Genomic DNA, 411 nt, shown 5'->3' with positions numbered 1-411 from the left:
TTAGTTGCAGGAGCGGCATTACAGGCTACCGCACTGCACATAGACAAAGCGCAGGTCACAACACCGTGCCACGCAGCGACGTATCTAAGGCACATTTCGACCAGCGCCGGCCTCAAACTGAAGACCGCCTTAGACCGTGCGAAGGCTGCTACAGAGAAGGCGGCACAAGTAAAAGCTCTTGGAGCCTCGAAACAAGCTACAGAAAGAGCTGCAGCAACAATAATAGCAACTGACCTGGAGAGACAAGCGCACGCAGCTCTACAAACGGTACTAACAAATCTAGAAGCCATAACTAACGGCATCGCTGCAGCTGGTCGCCTTTCCGGTGGGCAAGAATTGCTGGAAGAACTAAAAGGAACAGAGATCAAAGACTACAACAAGAAAACAGCAGCAGAAGCAGTAACCGACGGG

At 51.6% G+C, this 411-nt stretch overlaps 1 pseudogene across 1 annotated transcript in view; it reads left to right on the top strand.

The window, feature by feature from the left end:
- Positions 1-21: 21 nt before the first annotated feature.
- Positions 22-411, top strand: part of TEOVI_000416200:pseudogene — a 1,411-nt pseudogene continuing 1,021 nt past the window's right edge. Inside the window, exon 1 of the mRNA in view lies at positions 22-411. This exon is cut by the window's right edge and continues 6 nt beyond it. Within this exon, the coding sequence occupies positions 22-411 (390 nt within the window).

The sequence above is a fragment of the Trypanosoma equiperdum genome (genome assembly GCF_001457755.1).
Source record: "Trypanosoma equiperdum strain OVI genome assembly, contig: ctg_877, whole genome shotgun sequence".
NCBI lineage: Eukaryota > Euglenozoa > Kinetoplastea > Trypanosomatida > Trypanosomatidae > Trypanosoma > Trypanosoma equiperdum.
The sequence above is the reverse complement of the archived record's forward strand: the minus strand, read 5'-3'. Positions and strand labels throughout refer to the sequence as shown.